This window comes from Ranitomeya variabilis, chromosome 4, assembly GCF_051348905.1.
Source record: "Ranitomeya variabilis isolate aRanVar5 chromosome 4, aRanVar5.hap1, whole genome shotgun sequence".
In the NCBI taxonomy this organism is placed as follows: Eukaryota; Metazoa; Chordata; class Amphibia; order Anura; family Dendrobatidae; genus Ranitomeya; species Ranitomeya variabilis.
In genome coordinates this window covers 453,309,931-453,328,985 of record NC_135235.1, presented here as the reverse complement: position 1 = coordinate 453,328,985, position 19,055 = coordinate 453,309,931, and the positions used below count along the sequence as shown (strand labels likewise).

The 19,055-nt window shown below is 45.1% G+C and overlaps 1 protein-coding gene across 9 annotated transcripts in view; it reads left to right on the top strand.

Annotated features, from left to right (window-relative positions):
* Nucleotides 1-509: 509 nt before the first annotated feature.
* L3MBTL1 (L3MBTL histone methyl-lysine binding protein 1) overlaps nt 510-19,055 on the top strand; it is a 98,599-nt gene continuing 80,053 nt past the window's right edge. For 8 of the 9 annotated variants that reach the window (XM_077251563.1, XM_077251559.1, XM_077251560.1 and 5 more), the window contains exons 1-3: nt 510-756; nt 1,020-1,150; nt 1,714-1,820. In XM_077251563.1, coding sequence (XP_077107678.1) covers nt 1,051-1,150; nt 1,714-1,820 — 207 coding nt within the window. In that variant the 5' untranslated portion in view covers nt 510-756; nt 1,020-1,050. The remainder of the gene's footprint in view (nt 757-1,019; nt 1,151-1,713; nt 1,821-19,055) is intronic. The other variant, XM_077251557.1, reaches the window with a different exon arrangement.

Below are 19,055 nucleotides of genomic sequence, written 5' to 3'. Positions count from 1 at the left end.
TTACGTGTTTTTTTTTTCTCTTGGATCCCTAAAAAACAAATGGAAAGATCTGTAGCCGACAGCATATAGATATAGATTCACTGTGTCCTAGGAGAATTGGGATTCAGGACTGTGTGCCACCTAAACGGTAAAACTGTAGTGTAAAAATAAACCGGTCCTTAGGGGTTAAATACAATCTGGCATTTTTTTGCAGCCTAAACGCGCAATGACCCTTTAACTGCCATACTGTATCAGATGGGAGTCTCCACATTCTCCTCCTGCCATCTGTTTTGCTTGTTACATTGTATCATTCTTGTGCTTATGATGGAGTTACAAAATATATATCAATCTGTCTGTGCTATGGTAATGATCTAAACCCTGGCACTTGCTTATTACCATATAGCTAAAGATCCATTCTGCATGTAATTCTTCATCTTTCTGTAACTGGGAGCTCGGCTCACATCTCCCCCCACTCTTCTGAAAGCTTCTGTCTTCCCTGGCTGATCCCCTTGTGTTGCACACATAATGGTGGAGCGCAGGCGCACAAGCTCCCTGCAGTTTGCGGTTGGAACTGCGGTGTTATTACATTAAGTCGGATTCTCTGCATTTAACCTCTTCACTGCCATACCCCATCACAGCAAGGAAGGTGGGCACCCAATACCAAGATAACCATTTCATTCATTGATGTGTCCTCTCTTCCCAGCATGGATGTTGCTGCTGGATATTACAGAAGCCCATTCTGCTGAGGGGAGCATCTTCCTTTTGGTTATTTTACAGGTACAAGATGTCAGGAAATATGATTTATTGATACAGCAGGGCACCATTCCAAAATGGCAAGCAATGTAAATGTAGTGCATACATCTTCATTATTCTACAAAGGCATGTGTCTTGTGTCGATACCACTCTAATCTCTCTGATCGATACATCGGATTTTATCTTCTTGTCCATCACATTACTTCTTACCCATAATGAAATATGGATGTCTTATTCATCTCTGTCCATCTTCTTTAACCCCTATGATTTTTTTGGGGAAATTGAAGCGTTGCGTGTTCTGATCTGGGAATCACTGCTATGGATATATCAGCAGCCAAAGTGAAAAGTGACGAGGACAGTGATGCCCATTTATGCCAAGTGACCACCGATGGCACCGTACTTTTACCATCTGCCTCAGGTACATAAGCAGGAAAAAAAATGACAGCAAAATATCAAGAAAAAGGAGTCTAGATCATTGCTGTATTATACTTTCCTGTATAGTGAGAGATAGAAGATACGTAAAAATGTACTATGTGTAATAATTATATCAACCATACAATTTTGTGCACTTAAAAATAATAACAGCATATGCAATAGCCTTATGTACATGTACTCAACCAGCGGGGGCTTACACAGGGTAATGTGTAGTCGTAGTCATTCTATTAGTATATTAATCTATTCTATGTATGGTAATGAGTAAAGTCCTATGAATATTTAACTGTAAGCTAAATACTGTGATCCATAAAACCACCGTACTCTGTTTAATCTCAAGACAGATTAGGTTCTGTCATTTTCCAAAAATCATACTGCACTTTTCAGTAAAATGATGGACAACCTATCAGGCCCCATAGCAGTCAATGGGTTCCTCTGCCGCTATTTTGCGTGTTCCTGACAGTTAGATTTTCTACATGATTTCCATTTTTTGGTGAATACTAAACATGGCCTTATACGCACTGATAATCTTTCCATTCTTTTCACCAGCTGTCAGGGCACCCATCATTACCTGCCTGGCACAGCAGCGCCCGTTTGTAGAAGAGCAGCAAGAAAGGAGGCGAGCGGAGCCAGTCATGGCCACGGTGAACCCACAGGTCAGTCAAAATTAGTTTAGGGCTACCGCAACGTGTTATTATGTGCAAATTGCTTTATATAGTTTTCTATATAGGAAACAAAGTTGCAAACTACGTCATAATCGAGTTTTTGCGATAATTGTGACTTTCTGTTCTATAGTTGCACCCAAAATATTATTGTGATGCGGGCACCTTTCATGTTGCTGTGTAATCCCGGTTTGTCTGTCATTACCTGAAACCCTGCTTATCAATAACCATTTCTGACACTGCATACGGGAAGAGCGGAGTAATGTCCAGTAAAGCTCTAAAGGGGCAACACCCCTTCACCAAGGGCTGGGAACTACTTGACTGCATTTTCTGTGATTTGTTTGAAATGGAAGGACATGGGCATATGGTATCTCATAGACCTGCATTGTTTTTTAAGCACAAGATGCTTTAGGGAAATGCCAGTGTTTTTCATGAAAATTATTCTTTGATGTCTTTTGCACAATTTTTGCTGCTTTGCTGATGAATTTTAAAATTTCATGTATGAGATAGTGGGGGTTTCCAAGCAGAAAGCTTCTGAAGAATGGACTTTTTTTTAGCCGCTTCACAGTTTTCAAAGCGTGAACGGGACCGCCACTGAAACTTCCTTGCTGCTACTGTAATGCCGAGATGCACTACTATGCCATAGGTCACGCATCATGTGGTGTGCGGATGTTACTACTTCACAATGGCAGGGACGAAATAAAAGAAAACAAAGTTTGTGACACCAGGGTGCAGTTACCGTATATACTCGAGTATAAGCCGACCCAAGAATAAGCCGAGACCCCTAATTTTGCCACAAAAAATGGGAAAACTTAGTGACTCGAGTAAAAGCCTAGAGTGGAAAGTGCAGCAGATACTGGTAAATGTCAAAAATAAAAGTAGATACCAATAAAAGTAAAATTAATTGAGACATCAGTAGGTTGTTTTTGAATATCCATATTGAATCAGGGGCCCCATATAATGCTCCATACAAAATAAGCCCCATATAATGCTCCATACAGTTTATGATGGGCTCCCTAAGATGCTCCATATTAAAATATGCCCCATATAATGCTGCAAAAATGTTGATAATGACCCCATAAGATGCTCCATAGAGACATTTGCCCCATATAATGCTGCACAAATGCTGATTATGGCCCCATAAGATGCTTCATAGAGATATTTGCCCCATATAATGCTGCACAAATGCTGATTATGGCACCATAAGATGCTCCATAGAGATAATTGCCCCATATAATGCTGCACAAATGCTGATTATGGCCCCATAAGATGCTTCATAGAGATATTTGGCCCATATAATGCTGCACAAATGCTGATTATGGCCCCATAAGATGTTCCATAGAAATATTTGCCCCACATAACGCTGCACATGGCCCCATAAGATGCTCCATAGAGATATTTGCCCCCATATCACGCTGCACATGGCCCCATAAGATGCTCCATAGAGATATTTGCCCCATATGCTGTTGCTGCGATTAAAAAAAAAAAAAAAATCACACTCACCTCTCGTCGCTCAGGCTCCTGGCACTTGCTATACTCACCTTTCCTGTTCCACCGCCGAGCGCCGCTGTGTCTTCCGCGTCCTCTGCACTGACGTTCAGGCAGAGGGCGGCGCACACTAATCGCGTCATCGCGCCCTCTGACCTGAGCGTCAATGCAGAGGACGCAGAAGACACAGCGGCGCCGACGGAGGAACATGTGAATATAGTGCACTGCCCCCGCCATACTCACCTGCTCCCGGCGCGGTCCCTGGAGGTCCCTGGTTCTCCGGGGGCGGCAGCTTCTTCCTGTATTCAACAGTCACATGGTACCGCTCATTACAGTAATGAATATGCGGCTCCACTCCTATGGGAGTGGAGTTGGGTCCATATTCATTACTGTAATAAGCGGTAACATGTGACCGCTCAATACAGGAAGAAGCTGTCAGCGCCTGGAGAACCTGTGATGTGCAGGGACCATGCCAGGAGCAGGTAAGTATTATTAGACAGCTGCCGCTCCCCCTCCCCTGCCGACCCCTGGGAATGACTCGAGTATAAGCCGAGAGGGGCAATTTCAGCCTAAAAAAATGGGCTGAAATTCACTGCTTATACTCGAGTATATACGGTAATTAACCTCTGTTTCCTGGTAGTGTGATGTAATGTGGTGCACTCCTAATAGTCCAGAAAATAGGGAGGCCAGAGGGGCTGTTGATAAACTTACTTGTTGCACGAATACACAGGTACATTCTGATAAACAATGAGGAAACAGAGATTCAATTCCAATGCAGCAATCACAGTTACTTTCCGGTATAGTAATGCAGATATAACAATGGTGCAGTGATTGCGGAGTCTCAACTTCTGCTTAAATGCACAGTCCTTATCAGACAGCTATCTGAGCTGAGGCTGTTGTTTCTCCTTTACAAAAGTGCACAGAAAATGTCTCCTTCTCTAACAGTGCTAAGCCAGAATCTGGTCATGTGGTCCAACCATGTGACTTTATTATTATTATTATTATTATTATTATTATTTATTTGTTATAGCGCCATTTATTCCATGGCGCTTTACATGGGAGGAGGGGTATACATAATAAAAACAAGTTCAATAATCTTAAACAATACAAGTCATAACTGGTACAGGAGGAGAGAAGACCCTGCCCGCGAAGGCTCAGGTCATGTATGGAAAGCAGGGCTGCTTTGTTAACTCGTAACAACCTCCTGATAGCAGCACATAACAAGTCCATTACTCTATGCATATATAAACCACTTCTATGCATTGAGTTCTAATGTACATTATCTGCAAAGGGAAATGTGAACGTTATGCAAACCTAATGAGGTAGCTGCTAGCTCTGCTACATCTTAAAGGTATATACACTATAACTTTGGGGCATTACATATGCAGCCACTTAAAAAACAAATATGCAAGTTCCTTGAATCCGGAACTTCTTACTGTGTTCTAGAACAACCTATAAGAGAAACACACACATAAAATGCCAGCAATTAAATATTAGCAATGAGTCCATGACTCTCTGTATAAATGCTGTATTCTGGAACAAATATAATATTATTCAAAAGTCTTTATAGGCACATCACTTGAACGTTGCATAAAAATGAGGAAAATGAAGGATAGGGGGCTGTTGTATCACAGTCTCTTGTAGTGGGCAATTTTCTCGTAATAGTCCCAATTAAAGTACATACAGTTAGGTCCATATATATTTGGACAGATACATCATTTTTCTAATTTTGGTCATCGACATTACCACAATGAATTTTAAACAAAACAATTCAGATGCAGTTGAAGTTCAGACTTTCAGCTTTCATTTGGGGGTATCCACATTAAAATTGGATGAAGGGTTTAGGAGTTTCAGCTCCTTAACATGTGCCACCCTGTTTTTAAAGGGACCAGAAGTAATTGGACAGATTCAATAATTTTAAATAAAATGTTCATTTTTAGTACTTGGTTGAAATCCCTTTGTTGGCAATGACTGCCTGAAGTCTTGAACTCATGGACATCACCAGACGCTGTGTTTCCTCCTTTTTGATGCTCTGTCAGGCCTTCACTGCGGTGGTTTTCAGTTGCTGTTTGTTTGTGGGCCTTTCTGTCTGAAGTTTAGTCTTTAACAAGTGAAACGCATGCTCAATTGGGTTGAGATCAGGTGACTGACTTGGCCTTTCAAGAATATTCCACTTCTTTGCTTTAATAAACTCCTGGGTTGCTTTGGCTTTATGTTTTGGGTCATTGTCCATCTGTAGTATGAAACAACAACCAATCAGTTTTGCTGCATTTGGCTGGATCTGAGCACACAGTATGTCTCTGAAGACCTCAGAATTCATTCGGCTGCTTCTGTCCTGTGTCACATCATCAATAAACACTAGTGACCCAGTGCCACTGGCAGCCATGCATGCCCAAGCCATCACACTGCCTCCGCCGTGTTTTACAGATGATGTGGTATGCTTTGGATCATGAGCTGTACCACACCTTTGCCATACTTTTCTCTTTCCATCATTCTGGTAGAGGTTGATCTTGGTTTCATCTGTCCAAAGAATGTTCTTCCAGAACTGTGCTGGCTTTTTTAGATGTTTTTTAGCAAAGTCCAGTCTAGCCTTTTTATTCTTGATGCTTATGAGTGGCTTGCACTGTGCAGTGAACCCTCTGTATTTACTTTCATGCAGTCTTCTCTTTATGGTAGATTTGGATATTGATACGCCGACCTCCTGGAGAGTGTTGTTCACTTGGTTGGCTGTTGTGAAGGGGTTTCTCTTCACCATGGAGATTATTCTGCGATCATCCACCACTGTTGTCTTCCATGGGCGCTCAGGTCTTTTTGCATTGATGAGTTCCAGTGCTTTCTTTCTTTCTCAGGATGTACAAAACTGTAGATTTTGCCACTCCTAATATTGTAGCAATTTCTCGGATGGGTTTTTTCTGTTTTCGCAGCTTAAGGATGGCTTGTTTCACCTGCATGGAGAGCTCCTTTGACCGCATGTTTACTTCACAGCAAAACCTTCCAAATGCAAGCACCACACCTCAAATCAACTCCTGGCCTTTTATCTGCTTAATTGAGAATGACATAACGAAGGGATTGCCCACACCTGTCCATGACATAGCCTTGGAGTCAATTGTCCAATTACTTTTGGTCCCTTTAAAAACAGGGTGGCATATGTTAAGGAGCTGAAACTCCTAAACCTTTCATCCAATTTTAATGTGGATACCCTCAAATGAAAGCTGAAAGTCTGAACTTCAAATGCATCTGAATGGTTTTGTATAAAATTCATTGTGGTAATGTCTATAACCAAAATTAGAAAAATGTTGTGTCTGTCCAAATATATATGGACCTAACTGTAGGATAAAGCATTAACTGAGTCATTCAAGGTATCTTGCCTCAATGAGTCACTTGTGATATCTGATGGGGGCTCATTTTCGAGGGATTGAGTGTCCATGCACTCAGTGGGGGGAGGCTGAGAATAAACAAGTGTATACTGTGAGTAATCAGGTTGTGGGATGTACCACTGCAAACAAAGACCAAATGGCCATCCAATAGGAAACATACTACCTTTACATTCTCGTGCTGTCTCTGACCTTTCATCAGGGAATTCCTCATCTGGAACGGCACTTTCTGTGGGATTCTCCTTGGGATCAGCTCTGAAGTCATCATGTAGATGGTTGGCGATCTCATCTTCTGTCATCTCTGGAGGGTTCTCAAACGTCATCTGTCAGGCTAAGCTTCAACTTTGTACAGTGCACCAACTTGGTTGTCTCTTTATTCTCTTTAGAGATGCTGAAGATTTCTACTCCAGGCAAAGTGATAGCTTGAATGATTTATGGGCAAGTCTCATCTAGTTTGGTGGTGCAATGATTCTCCTTAGGGTACCGTCACACAGTGCCATTTTCATCGCTACGACGGCACGATTCGTGACGTTGCAGCGTTGTATGATTATCGCTCCAGCGTCGTAGACTGCGGTCACACGTTGCAATACACGGCGCTGGAGCGATAATTTCATGACGTATTTGCGATGTAGAAGCTGTTGGTTACTGTGCGCACATCGTATACAACCTGTGTCACACGATGCAATCATGCCGCCACAGCGGGACACTAGACGACGAAAGAAAGTTTCAAACGATCTGCTACGACGTACGATTCTCAGCGGGGATCCGGATCGCAGTAACGTGTCAGACACAACGATATCGTAACGATATCGCTAGAACGTCACGAATCGTGCCGTCGTAGCGATGAAAATGGCACTGTGTGACGGTACCCTTAGGCTAAACTCGATCTCTGACTGTCAGGGGTTTGCTTTGGCATTCAAATTGTGGTTCTCTGGTCTCTGACGAATGACTTTCATTCTCTCTTACACAATGATATTAGCTTCTTCTAGTCTTCTCTGATGCTCTGTAACCAAATCAGTGTATGGTTGAGGGTTAACTGTTTCTGGAACTCGCATGTCCAAGGCAACATCTACTGGTAGTCTTCCTTGTCTACCAAACAGTAGGTAATAAGGCATATACCCAGTGGAACAATGGACATTGTTATTGTAGATATAGACCAATTCTGGCAGTAGATTTGGCCAATCAGTTTAATGCTGAGCAGGTACTGCACGTAACAGGTCAATTAGAGTCTGATTTATCCACTCACACAGGCCGTTACACTCTGTTGTGTAAGGAGATGGCGGGGACCCTCAATTGCCTCCTCTCTCCTATATACCAAGCACGTGTCCCCTGTGGCACCCTAATGGCTCACCAATGTTTTATACTGTTGTGTAATGTATTAGTGTGTAATGTGACTGCCTTTGTATATGTCTAGACAGGCTCGGACTGGCCCACCGGAGAACTGGAGGATTCTCCAGTGGGCCCAGGCACTGACACCTGCTGGCATACTGGCCAGCAGCTGCCTAGGGCCCCCACTGCTCCAGGGGCCCCTTGCCAGCAGCTATAGGGCCCCTGAGTCAAGGGGCCCACCCTGTGCCAGTAGCAGCAGCTGGAGACAGGATCCTGTCCCCGCTGCTAAAGCAAAATGAATATTCACGCTTCCCCACGCCCCTATGGGCGTGGAGAGGCGTGAATACTATTTCTCTTTACACTGTGTTCCAAATTATTATGCAAATTGGATTTAAGTGTCTTAAAGATTTAATTGTTTTGTTTTTCAAATAAACTCGTGGATGGTATTGTGTCTCAGGGCTCAATGAATCACTGAAATCAATCTTAAACACATGTGATAATTAGTTTTCCAGGTGATTCTAATTAAAGGAAAACTACTCAAAAATGATGTTCCACATTATTATGCAGGTCACAGGTTTCAAGCAATATGGGAAATAAAAAGGATCTCTCTGCTGCTGAAAAGTGTTAAATAGTGCAATGCCTTGGACAAGGTATGAAAAAATTAGATATTTCACAAAAACTTAAGAGTGATCATCATACTCTCATGAGATTTGTGACTGAAACAGAGCACAGACAGAGTTCATGCAAATAAAGGCATAATGAGGAAGTTTTCTGGCAGACAAATTCATTGGATTAAGAGAGCAGCTGCCAGAATACCATTACAAAGCAGAAAACAGTTATTTGAAGCTGCTGGTGCGTCTGGAGTCCCTCGAACCTCAAGGTGTAGGATCCTTCAAAGGCTTGCTGTGGTGCATAAACCTACTATTCAGCCACCCCTAAACAGTGTTCACAAGCAGAAACGGTTGCAGTGGGCCCAGACATACATGAAGACTAATTTCCAAACAGTCTTGTTTACTGATGAGTGTCGAGCAACTCTGGACGGTCCAGATGGATGGAGTAGTGGATGGTTGGTGGATGGCCACCATGTCCCAACAAGGCTGCGACGTCAGCAAGGAGGTGGAGGAGTTATGTTTTGGGCTGGAATCATGGGGAACCAGCTGGTAGGGCCCTTTAAGTTTCCTGAAGGTGTGAAAATGACCTCAGCAAAGTAAATAGAGTTTCTGACTGACAACTTTCTTCCATGGTCTAAAAAGCAGAAACATGCCTTCAGGAACAAAATCATCTTCATGCATGACAATGAATACCTCTGAGTAATTGGCTGCTATGGGCATAAAAGGAGATAAACTCATGGTGTAACCACCATCTTCCCCTGACCTCAACCCTATAGAGAACCTTTGGAGTATCATCAAACAAAAGATCTATGAGGGTGTGAGGCAGTTCACATCAAAACAGCAGCTCTGGGAGGCTATTCTGACTTCATGCAAAGAAATACAAGCAGAAACTCTCCATAAACTCACAAGTTCAATGGATGCAAGAATTGTGAAGGTGATATCAATGAAGGGCTCCTATGTTAGCATGTAACTTGGCCTGTTAGGATGTTTTGGAGTTAAATAGCTTTTTTGTTCAGTGAATGTGACCTCCTAATGCTGCAAATTCCACAAATGAGCATTTTCAGTTCTTTAAAACATATCAAATGTTTAGAAATACTACTGTGCATAATAATTTGGAACAGTGCATTTGGAGTTTTTATTCATTTTGGAGATTATACTGTTATCAATGGGAGGTTTCTTCAATAAAATTCGATGTATACTCTAACGGGTGATGACTTTTATTAGACTGACTGTCATTTGCACTGACCATTTAGGAAAATCCGAGAAAAATGTCATTTGCATAATAATTTGGAACATAGTGTAATAGTGGGCAGCGTTAGCCGCAGGGTGCAGCTAACACGGCCCGCAAGTAAAGCCGCACCACACACACACACACTCACAAAGTACCGCACAATACACATCACCGCACCGCACACACACACCACCGCACCGCACACATACACACATGCAGGCACACAGACTCACAGAGCAGCTCACCTCCTGGCGTCCTGCTTCCTGTCTGAGACAGCCCAGCTGGATGACGTCATCATCCAGTGTGCTGCTATCTCAGTCAGAAAGCTTCCAGGAATCCAGCGAGGAAGAGACTGCTGGGATGAGCTGCTGCTGCTGCAGGGAGGTGAGCTGTGCTGTGTGCCTGCTTGTGAGTGAGTGTGTGTGTGATGAGCTGCTGCTGCGGTGAGCTGTGTGTGTGTGTGTGATGAAGGACAATGATATTGGTGGGGGAGACAATGATGGCGGTGATGGGCAATGATGGTGGTGGGGGAGACAATGATGGAGGTGATTGGCAATGATAGTGGGGGGAAGACAATGATGGAGGTGATGGGCAATGATGGTGGTGGGGGGGCAATGATGGAGGTGGTGGGGAGGCAATGATGGAGGTGAGGGGAGGCAATGATGGAAGTGATGGGCAATGATGGTGGGGGAGGCAATGATGGAGGTGATAGGTAATGATGGTATGGGAGGCAATGATGGAGGTGATGGGCAATGATGGTGGTGGGAGGCAATGATGGAGGTGATGAAATGGACAATGGTGGTGGGGAGGCAATTATGGAGGTGATGGGCAATGATGGAGGTGATGGGCAATGATGGTGGTGATGGGCAATGATGGTGGTGGGGGGAGGCAATGATGGAGGTGATGAAATGGACAATGATGGTCGGGGAGGAGGCAATGATGCAGGTGGTGGAATAGGCAGTGGTGGGGGAGAATGATAGGGGTTATGGAGGAGAAAGCAATGATGGAGGTGGTGATGAGGACAATGATGGGGTGGAGAGGGGCTGCATTATACTTTATGATGGGGCTACATTTTATTCTGTGAGGGGACTGCATTATTCTCAGGGGACTACATTATATTATGGGGGGCTACATCATACTATGTGAGGGGGCTACAGTATACTCTATGGGGGGCTGCATTATATTCTGTGGTGGGCTGCATTATACTATATGAGGGGGGCAGCATTATACCCTGTGAGTGTGCTACATTATATTCTATGGTGGGGACTGCGTTATACCTGAGGGGACTGCGTTATATTTTATGAGGGGGCTAAATTATATTCTGTGAGGGGGCTAAATTATATTCTGTGAGGGGGCTACCCCAACCCTTGCTACATAATTAAGACGTGAACTACCTTATATTATACCCTGATATTAGCGCTTTTTACCACACAATTGGTGGTCTTGTATCCAGTGGCATAACTACAAAGATATGGGCCCCGGTGCGAACTTTCAAATGGGGCCCACCCCCCACGCCAAAATATTTTCCTCCCAAATTCATATTTTCCTTATTCATTTTGCACACTATAGCTTTATTGCAAAGTTGCATAGTGTGACCTCAGTTGAATAACTATCCGGTGCCCCATCCTGGGATATATTTGTCCCCTGTACTACCATTGTTATGTAATGTATAAAATAAAATAAACCATTATACTCATCAGGGGCTAACATAGAAGTCATGGGGATCCATATAAGAAGTATAATGCACCCCCATAGTCCTCCTTATAGTATAATACACTCCCCATAGTCCTCCTTATAGTATAATACACTCCCCATAGTCCTCCTTATAGTATAATACACTCCCCATAGTCCTCCATATAGTATTGTACACTCCTCAGTCCTCCATATAGTATAATACACTCCTCATAGTCCTCCATATATTAAAATACACTCCTCATAGTGCTCCATATAGCATTAATTAAAAGGTTAATAATGGCCCCATAAGATGCTCCATAGACACATTTGCCCAATATAATGCTGCAGAAACGTTGATTATGGCCCCATAAGATGCTCCATACGGACACATTTGCCCCATATAGTGCTGCACAAATGTTATGGCCCCCATATAGTGCTGCACAAATGTTATGGCCCCCATATAGTGCTGCACAAACGTTATAGCCCCATATAGTGCTGCACAAACATTATGGCCCCCATATAGTGCTGCACAAACATTATGGCCCCCATATAATGCTGCACAAACGTTATGGCCCCATACAGACACTTGCCCCATATGCTGTTGCTGCGATAAAAAAAAATCACATACTCACCTCTCCGTCGCTCAGGCCCCCGACACTTTCAATATTCACCGCTCCTCGTTCCATTCGCCGCTCCATTTTCCGCCTCCTCTGCACTGACGGTCAGGCAGAAGGTGCACACTAACTACGTCATCACGCCCTCTGACCTCAGCGTCACTGCAGAAGATGGAGCGGCGGCTGGAACGAGGAGCAGGTGAATATCAGTGCAGTGCTCCCCTCCCCGTTATACTCACCTGCTCCTGTCGCGGTGCAGTCCCTGCTTCCCTGGCGCTGCTGCTTCTTCCTGTAGTGAGCGGTCACCGTTACCGCTCATTACAGTAATGAATATGTGGCTCCACCCCTATGGGAGGTGGAGCCGCATATTCATTACTGTAATGAGCGGTACCATGTGACCGCTCAGTACAGGAAGAAGCCGGGGAGCCGGGCAGCCAGGGACCTGCAGGGACCGCGCCAGGAGTAGGTGAGTATAATTAGACAGCCCCCGCTCCCTGGCCCTGCCAACCCCCTCCTTGGACCGCCGCATCATCAGGCGGCCCGCTGGCGCCCTCCTGTCAGCTGCGCTCGGGGCACATGCCCCGGCTGCCCCCCCCCCCCCCCCCGGATACGCCACTGCTCTGACCTGCCGGGCCCCTGACCCGCCGGGCCCGGTCGCAGCGGCGACCGCTGCGACCGCAGTAGTCACGCCCCTGCTTGTATCTATTTCTATGTAGCTACATAGTGGGCCCCAAGAATGATTTTCTCTGGTGGGCCCAAGGTTATCCTGTCCGACGCTGTGTCTAGATCAGAGATAGAATGAGTAGATCAGGGATACAATGAGTTAATTTGCTGGGAGGAGTTTAGCAGGGAGGCTGTACAGCAGACTTATAGGGAAAGCACTTCCTGCTCTTAGGGCAGTGCCCAGGCAGACTTGCCCAGGGCAAGATGCTCTCCACAGCCAGGAACAGAGGGCACCCCGGCAGAGGGGACAAAAGCTGCCATGGACTGTTAGGTAGTGTGGATGGGCCCTGATGTTGTGGGAATGTCTCCAGAAGGAGTGTGGGCTCCCAGACCTGGATGGGAGCCGTTGAGGTTGTACAGCTTCTTGAAGTTGCAGGGACAGAGCAGGAAGCATTGTGTTGTTTGCAGCAAAGTTTTCCCATTGGAACAGAATCGTGTGGTTTTCCTGAGTACTCATCCCCTGCATCCTGAGTGACTGTGAGCTGAAGGTAACTGACTGTACCACAGGACTGGGACTTCACCTGTCGTTTCAAGTGCAAGGGCCAGGGCTCACTGACTGTGACTTAGTGGACTCACCCACTACTACCACCCTGTGCCACCTTGTTACAGGTTATTCTAATTTTCTTACAGCCATAGAGGGTACACAGTTTTTGGAACATTTCAGATTCAAATGCAGCACCTCTATCAGTTAGGATCTTTTCTGGCTATCCATAAGGCTGTTGTTTTCACTGGCACTGCCATAGCAAATTTTGTATAATGGTTGAGGATAGTTAGGGCACAGTTGCACTAGCCTGTAGTTTCACATGATCCAATGCAACCAACTCCAATGGCTTGTGAGTGACTATTGGGTGCAGCGATGCTTTCTGGTCAGAATGTTCGCTACATCTCAAGGTACAAGTGGTACATTCACGACACTATCTTTCTATGTCATTTCTCATCCCAATCCAATAGAATCTCTTTTGAACATTGGCCTCAGTTTTGTGGCAACAAAAATGTCTGGGTTGGTCATGATTGGCTTCCAAGACAATGTTGGCATCTTGCCTTGCTACAACTATCTGGATTACTAGATCATGGGTAGTTAAGTCAATGGTTCTTTGAACCAGCAGTTCTCTTTCAAAGAATAGCCATTTTCACTGTCTCAAGAGTCAACCCAACTCAATGTTCCTGTAGTTGCCTTGGCCTTTGTGGAATCCGATCCTTGTAGTGAGGCAGTTCCTTAGAGTATTCAGCACTCTACTGTCTTTCTTATTATGGATCCATTGGACTCTGTCAGTTTGCAACAGTTGTTCTTGCTGGACAGATACAGGCTGAGGAGCTTGTCTCAACACATGGGCACATTGCTTTACATACAACTGTTGATACTCCCTTTCAATGTGACCACTTCTCAGGCACTTCTTGCAAATAGGCCTCCATTTAGTGTCAAACTGATCTGTGGGCTCTCTTCCAGGTTTGTCATAGCTACTTTTTCTTGAGCCATAACGACATCTGTCTCTGTGAAACCAGGAGTCTTCAGGTTGCAGATACTTCTATTGTTTTAAATCTTTTAGCTCCTTACACACCACTGTCAGTTTCTTGGTGAGTTCTACAACTTGCTCACGCAAGTCACCTGCAACATCATGGGCTTGAACTTGAGAACAATTGGTAAGTTTCTTTGAGGCCAGTTGGTGGCGCTTTTTCAGGCCTAGGGAAACACTCACTTGGTTCTTAGGCTGGTAAGTACATAGGCTGCTGCAAGTGGGTACTTGGCTGGAACCTGCTTCTATTCCCAGGACTCTAATGGCCATCTCCTTGAAGTCTAAGCATGAGCTGTCTATGTTCTGTAGGGACAGTATTCTCAGTTGAGTCTTGATAGACTCTATCCTTGCTCCTTCCATAAACTGGTTCTTTAGGGCGATATTTGCGTTCATTACTTCATGAGGTCCACCTGACGTATAGCATACAATGCTTCTTGCAAGCTTAGAGCAAAATCTGAGTAACTCATCAAGCTGCTGTATTCTGCCAAAGAACCACATTTTTAATTATAGGACTGGTATCAAAGGTGGCACCCAGTCTATCAAAGATTTATTCAACAGTTTTTTTCTCAGTTTGGGACAAGGACTTCAGCTCCCTTAGAGCTGCTCGCATGGCCGGCCCGAACGTATAGGCGAACTAGGCGGCCGCCTAGGGCGCCGACCCTAAGGGGGCGCCAGAGAAAAAAATAGAAAAAATTATAAAAAATCTTTTCAAAAGGCAAAAGGTGCGTGGAGCGGAGCTGAATGTGTATGAGGTGTATGGAGCGGAGCCGTGTGTGTATGAGGTGTACGGAGCGGAGCCGTGTGTATGAGGTGTATGGAGTGGAGCTAAATGTGTACAAGGTGTACGGAGCGGAGCCGCGTGTGTACAAGGTGTATGGAGCGGAGCGCGTGTGTACGGAGCGCAGCCGCGTGTGTAGGAGTAGCTATGTGTGGCCAAGTATCATGTGCGGCCAATATACAGTATGGAGCATCATGTGTGGTCATTATACAGTATGGAGAATCATGTGTGGCCATTATACAGTATGGAGCATCATGTGTGGCCATTATACAGTATGGAGCACTGTGTGGCCATATTTTTTTGTTTATAATTATTCTTTATGAAACAGTGTGATCAGCAGTGCTAAATGGGTGTGGTTGGGACGTGGATATGGGTGTGGCTAGTTATGAATGGGTGTGGTCAGAGGAGTGGCCTAAAATTCGCCCTTTGTCCCTCTTTCACATCTTCAAAAGTTGGGAGGTATGTTAAAAGTAGTAGGGGCGCAACAAAATAGTTTCGCCTAGGGCACCGTAATCTCTCGGGCCGGCCCTGGCCGCTCGACTCAATTGTCCGATTAATATATCCACCTTCTGATCTGTAGACACTGGATAAAGTCTAAACACAGCCTGCATCTTTTCTCTGAAGTCTCTTAGTTCATAGGCATCTCCTTTATAGCTTGGAAGCCTCGGTGCTCCAAAATAATATTGGATAGTTAGAAGCATTGCGTGGGCCATTCCGGACTTAGATAAAGAGACAACACCAGCACATCTCCTCCATCCAACACATGGCTTATAAAACACTACTGCATGGATTGCAGGCATCACAGAAGTCAGGGATAATCTAGCATAAGGTCAAACTTCCAAGCTTTATTTCCATATTCAATAAAAAAACATTGTGCAGCACACTACACTCCTACTGACGCATCCAGCATCTGAAACTATTTGGATTTATCCAGTGTTTTGGAAGTCTGTTTCCGGTCTCCGGCAGAGTCGCCTACAAGAAGAATGGAGTTAAAAGAGTGGTGCAGGGATTCCAATTTTTAAATGCGTCAGATGGGGAGGCTAGTAGTATTGAGAAGGCTAACCACATCTCTGGATATAGTACTTGTGATCAATACTTTATAATTGTGGGTGTCCCTTATAATTGTCGGTGATGGTGCTAGTTCTGTTGCAGACTGACAACTCTTAGCACAATCCAGAAAAAGCAAACTGCATTGGCCACAGACTAACGCGTTTCTGGCAAACACAGCTCCCTTAGTCATAGTCTAATAAGCTCAACCATAGGCACACATTTAAAACCAAGTTTATCCAATCATATCCGAGTATGAATTAACCTCTTAATTTACTAAATAAAATGTATATGTGGCAAGTATAGATCCACTAACTAGACACAGAAAACATATGGCTATGCCATTGTAAGATTCCGTACATGAAAGACAAATCATATCTAAAACCAGGGCCGTATTTGCCACTAGGCACTTGAGGGTACGTGCCTAGGGTGGGACAATGCAGGGGGCGGCACCTGAGCAAGTTTTTTTTTTAATTTAAGTCCTGAGTCACTTCCCGACCAACCGCCCCCCAGCCCCCTCCCCGGCCGCCCGCCTCCCACCCACCCTCCTTGAAGACGTCATACTCACCCTGCTCCAGCGATGCCTGGTCTCAGCGTCTGCAGCTCGTCCTGAGTGAGCGGTCACGTGGTACCGCTCATTAAGGTCATGAATATGCGCATATTCATGACCTTAATAAGCGGTATCACATGACCGCTCACGCAGGAAGAAGGTGCTGCACCGGGAGTCAGGACAGAGCAAGAGGGATGTCGGCGCGGCCACGCAGTGTGGGAAAGGTGAGTATGAGGGACGGGGGTCAGGGGACGGGGGGGATGAAGGAGGACGGTAAGCCATGCTATGCAAGGTGGGAGCAGAAGCGGGGGGGTGGAGAGATGAGCCATGCATACAGGGGGGGAATATGAGCCATGCATACAGGGGGGGAATATGAGCCATACATACAGGGGGGGAATATGAGCCATGCATACAGGAGGGGGAATATGAGCCATGCATACGGGGGGGAATATGAGCCATGCATACAGGAGGGGGGATATGAGCCATACATACGGGGGGGGGGAATATGAGCCATGCATACAGGGGGGGAATATGAGCCATGCATACAGGAGGGGGAATATGAGCCATGCATACAGGAGGGGGAATATGAGCCATACATACGGGGGGGGGGGGATATGAGCCATGCATACAGGGGGGAATATGAGCCATGCATACAGGGGGGGATATGAGCCATGCGTACAGGAGGGGGATATGAGCCATGCATACGGGGGGGAATATGAGCCATGCATACAGGTGGGGGGATATGAGCCATGCATATGGGATGGGAGGGAGATGAGCCATGCATACAGGGGGGGTCATTATACAGTATGGAGCATCATGTGTGGCCATTATACAGTATTGAGCATCATGTGGGATCATTATACAGTATGGAGAACTGTGTGGCCATTATACAGTATTGAGCATCATGTGTGGCCGTTATACAGTATGGAGCATCATGTGTGGCCGTTATACAGTATGGAGCATCATGTGTGGCTATTATACAGTATTGAGCATCATGTGGGATCATTATACAGTATGGAGAACTGTGTGTGGCTGTTATATAGTATGGAGCACTATGTGTGGCCATTATACAGTATGGAGCACTGTGTGGCCATTATACAGTATGGAGCACTGTGTGGCCATTATACATTATGGAGCATCATGTGTGGCCATTATACACTATGGAGCATCATGTGTGGCCATTATACAGTATTGAGCATCATGTGTGGCCATTATACAGTATAGAGAACTGTGTGTGGCCATTATACAGTATGGAGCATCATGTGTGGTGGCCGTTATACAGTATTGAGCATCATGTCTGGCCGTTATACAGTATGGAGCATCATGTGTGGCCATTATACAGTATAGAGCACTGTGTGGCCATATTTTTTTTGGTTTATAATTATTGTATATGAAACAGTGTGATCAGCAGTGCTAAATGGCTGTGGTTGGGATGTGGATATGGGTGTGACTAGTGAAATGGGTGTGGTCAGAGGCGTGGCCTAAAATTTGCCGCAGCGCACTACACGCGCTGCAAACTTTATACCTCCTTCCCGTCTTCAAAAGTTGGGAGGTATGATACCGCATTTGCCAGATCACGGCAAGTGCCGCAAATCCCATAGGGAATGAATGAGGCCGAACGCAGTGTTGCCGTAAGTGATCCGTTACGCGGCACATGCAGAAAAACTTCCGGATCTGCTGCAAAAGGAGACTTTCACATCAGCGATTCTTGCCAAAGTCACTGCCGATAGTGTCATACTACTCACCAAAGGGGGAGGCAGCACTAAAAGTGCCTAGGGCAGCATAAACTCTAAATACGGCCCTGTCTGTTGTGAATTTGGATTCTGGGCTCCCCCGGTGGCTACTGGTGGAATTGAACTTGTGACATCATCTTCCCTGTTCACCTGTTCTGATTAGATCTGGGTGTCGCTATATAACCTGGCTTCTTTGTTAGATGCTTGCCGGTCAACAATGTTATCAGAAGCCTCTCTGTGCTTGTTCCTGCTCCCAGACATCTACTAGATAAGTTGGACATTCGTCCATGTTTTGTTTTGTATTTTGGTTCCAGTTCACAGCTGCAGTTTCGTTACTGTGTCTGGAAAGCTCTTGTTGATCAGGAATTGCCACTCTGGTATTATGAGTTAATGCCAGAGTCCTAAAGTAATTTCTGGATGTGTTTTGTTAGGGTTTTCTACTGACCATGAAAGTATGCTTTCTGTCTTCTGCTATCTAGAAAGCGGACCTCAAATTTGCTAAAACTATTTTCCTGCTGCGTTTGTTGTTTCATCTCATATCACCGCCAATATATGTGGGGGGC